This window comes from Lycium ferocissimum, chromosome 3, assembly GCF_029784015.1.
Source record: "Lycium ferocissimum isolate CSIRO_LF1 chromosome 3, AGI_CSIRO_Lferr_CH_V1, whole genome shotgun sequence".
NCBI classification, from domain to species: Eukaryota; Viridiplantae; Streptophyta; class Magnoliopsida; order Solanales; family Solanaceae; genus Lycium; species Lycium ferocissimum.
The window spans coordinates 65,944,393-65,947,573 of record NC_081344.1 but is presented as its reverse complement, the minus strand read 5'-3'; the positions used below and the strand labels follow the sequence as shown (position 1 = coordinate 65,947,573).

General features: G+C 34.3%; 1 protein-coding gene across 1 annotated transcript; it reads left to right on the top strand.

The window, feature by feature from the left end:
• The first annotated feature begins 741 nt into the window (after positions 1-741).
• Positions 742-2,928, top strand: LOC132049008 (uncharacterized). The gene is made up of 3 exons (XM_059439687.1): positions 742-796; positions 1,467-1,796; positions 2,605-2,928. The coding sequence occupies exons 1-3, from the start codon at positions 742-744 to the stop codon at positions 2,802-2,804; spliced, it is 585 nt and encodes a 194-aa protein (XP_059295670.1). The 3' UTR covers positions 2,805-2,928.
• Positions 2,929-3,181: the final 253 nt, after the last annotated feature.

Genomic DNA, 3,181 nt, shown 5'->3' with positions numbered 1-3,181 from the left:
AAATTATTTAATCTATCAATATATATAGCTTAAATATGACGAATTTTAAAATAGCTTCAAGAACCTTTTATTGGTTTAGTGGCATTCTTCTTGGACTCATCTAAATTTTGCCTATATAAACACCCCAGCTCTCTCTTCCATATCTCTCATGTACAAATTCTCCTCTTGCATTCTGTATACTTTCACTAAGAAGAAAAATCTTTTTTTCTTTACCAAATATATATGGAGGTCATTGTCTTCCTTGTTTTCTCACTTCTTGTCCACGGAGCTCTTGGAAATGGTATGTACTCTTCTTTTATACAATCTTTATATTGTTGATAAAAGTTATACCATATTAAGCTAAATTGGATACAGCTCCCTGTTTATCTAATTCAAGAAATAGAACCATGAGATTTCATCCCCGTCTATATATAGTATATCCATTAAAGGGTCACATACTCCTGAATCCTGATAAGTAAGTAGTCGTACAATATTCCTCATATTAATTATTTTCTCTGTACCAATCTATGTGTCATAGTCTAGATTTCAAGAGCCAAATTTCTTCATTTTGACAGTAAATTCGGACATAGAATCTTTCAAGGTATTTGAAATAAAATTTACATATTTGAAAACTATGTAAAAAGTATTATAAGTCATAATAATTGACAATTCAACATATTTAGAAGACATATGAGAAAATCATGGTAAAAAAAGAAAAACTCATTTGATTCTCGAAATCCGAACAACGCTACAAAAATTAGGATGGAGGGAGTAGTTGATATAAGTACATGGTGCATGTATGCGGAGGCAAATGCAAGTATGGGACGGTAGGTGCACAAACCCTCACATTTTCAACTCAATTACTCTATGCGTATTTCCCAAAAATTAATTTTCTCAAAAAAGTAGAAATGATATGACTTAAGATACCATACTGATCCAGGCATAATCGGAATATACCCTTTCAGATGACTGAAGAACCACGAATGGCCTGAGCCCAGGGGTGGAGCCAATTAAGTAGAGCTTAGGGTATACAGTTTATACACGGTTAAAATTATTTTTTATGTATATATCGTGGATGTCGAACCCCCTTACTGAAAATTCTGGCTCCGCCATTGCCTGAGCCCCATGCGGATAGATGCGCATGCGCAAGTATAATTTTTTTAGGGTTTTCGATAGAAAAATCTTGCAGTGCCTCCTCCTTTGCTCAATGACAATGACGGTATCTGAAGCACAGGAGCCAGTCTTCGTCATGACGGGGCATCCTGATTTGGATGCCGCAAAAATTTAGGAAACTTTTTTTTTCTCGAAAATTCATGTGTAAAACATATTACGATCAGACCTTTCTATAACAGTCATCCTTTATAAAAACATTTCACTATAGTTAAACAATAAAAAGTACATATACATGTACTAAATTTGTATTCACGAATATTAATTTGAATCCACTGACTTAAAATCCTGTTTCGTATTATTATTTGAAAATGCAGGAGAAATTGTGTGTGAAGAGCTATCAGTAGGAACGTGTGCCTACTCAGTTGCTTCCTCTGGAAAGCGTTGCTCTTTGGAGACTTATGAATTAAATGAGGGAACAACAGGATACCAATGCAAGACATCAGAGGTGGTGGCCAATATTGGCTTAGCAGATTTGATTGAAAGTGATGAGTGCATAAGTGCTTGTGGAACTGATAGGAACTCTGTTGGCATTTCTTCTGATTCTCTTCTTGAATCAGCATTCACTTCTAAGCTTTGTTCCCAAGAATGCTACCAAAATTGCCCCAACATTGTTGATCTTTACTACAATTTGGCTTTGGGAGAAGGTATTCCATTATTTCATAACTTCAAACGTTTTTAGCTTTAATTTGAGTTTAATTTTTATACACCGACAACGTATAAGAACATTTACACTGTCCCCTCAATTGAATTAAAAGATAACTCATTTAACTGTATTCATAGTTAGTATGATTAGTAACATAAAAAAACAAAGCAGATACATAACTTGTTATAACATGTTAAAATATACTGATAGGGTTAAAAGTACACTATCATCATATATAAATTGAATCGACCTTTAAGCTTTAGTAAGATTGGTAGTTAAGCTATAGTACATTTCATAAATCATTGCCAAATTGCAAACTTTATTCTAACATCAAATTATATCATGGGCCCAAGGATACAACTTCTAGTATAAATGTTACAATTCGAACACCGTATTCAAGTTTGAGGATCTTGATTAATTGTCAGGTCACTGATACATATAACTTGCTACACGCCTACAACCAGTTCGAATACAGCGCTAATTCCAAGTTCTCCGCATCGTTAATATATGCTATAAGCTAAATCCCTCAACTTTGACTTTTAGGCTCTATGCACTGATGGTAGATTTTCTTTTACACGATCATGTCATTTATAAGGTAATTACAGGTAAACCTCCATGATAAGCATCAATTTTGGCTTGATAAAATTGATAACATTATACTGAGTTTTTTTATATAACGTATATAAGGTAAATCTTCTAATTTTTTGCAAATTTGGTAATTTATGTATACGTTTCCTTCTTATTTAAGTGCCAAAAAGGATGTCTCAAAAGTTTTGCATATATAATATTATTATTATTGTGGCATGCAGGGGTGTATTTGCCAGCATTTTGCAAGGGGAGAAAATTGAACGGACGCCGTGAAATGAGCCAAATCGAAAGTTCCGGTACTGTGGCGGGGGCACCGTCATCCGCCTCGGGCGGAGAGGGCCGTCAGTTGAGTGAAGGCCCTACGGCAAGTGCTTCACTCACATTCAATGATTGGGAGGCTGCTGCTCCTGCTCCATTCTGATTATGAAGCTTCTCTACTTGTATTTGTCCTATAAATTGCTATATAATTTATGAGTTCACTAGAGGATCGGAGTTTGCTTTTACTAAATAATTTATAGAGGTTTGTTTGAGTATTACTTCATGAGTTCATGTTGTCATTTCATTTCGTTGTATGAATTTTATTATCAATTTGATCTATGTTTTCTTATCAATGAATGGAGTTTATGCATGAATTAATACGTGTAACACCTCGCTATTTAACAAAATTAGTAGTAAACAAGGGTGATACAAAAAATATGTAATGAACCAAGCTGACTCCATAAGGGCCTATGAGCTATAAGTGGTGAATGAAACTGATTAAATTGGAATTATTGGGCCGAGTGAAATGTAATGTAACAA

What these genes read in the sequence shown, in the direction of transcription:
- LOC132049008 (XM_059439687.1), top strand. Translation starts at nt 742, where the DNA reads ATGGAGGGAGTAGTTGATATAAGTACATGGTGCATGTATGCGGAGGCA. An exon ending in GTATGCGGAGGCAAATGCAA is followed by an intron (nt 797 to 1,466) that starts GTATGGGACGGT and finishes TTGAAAATGCAG; the next exon opens with GAGAAATTGTGTGTGAAGAG. An exon ending in CAATTTGGCTTTGGGAGAAG is followed by an intron (nt 1,797 to 2,604) that starts GTATTCCATTAT and finishes TGTGGCATGCAG; the next exon opens with GGGTGTATTTGCCAGCATTT.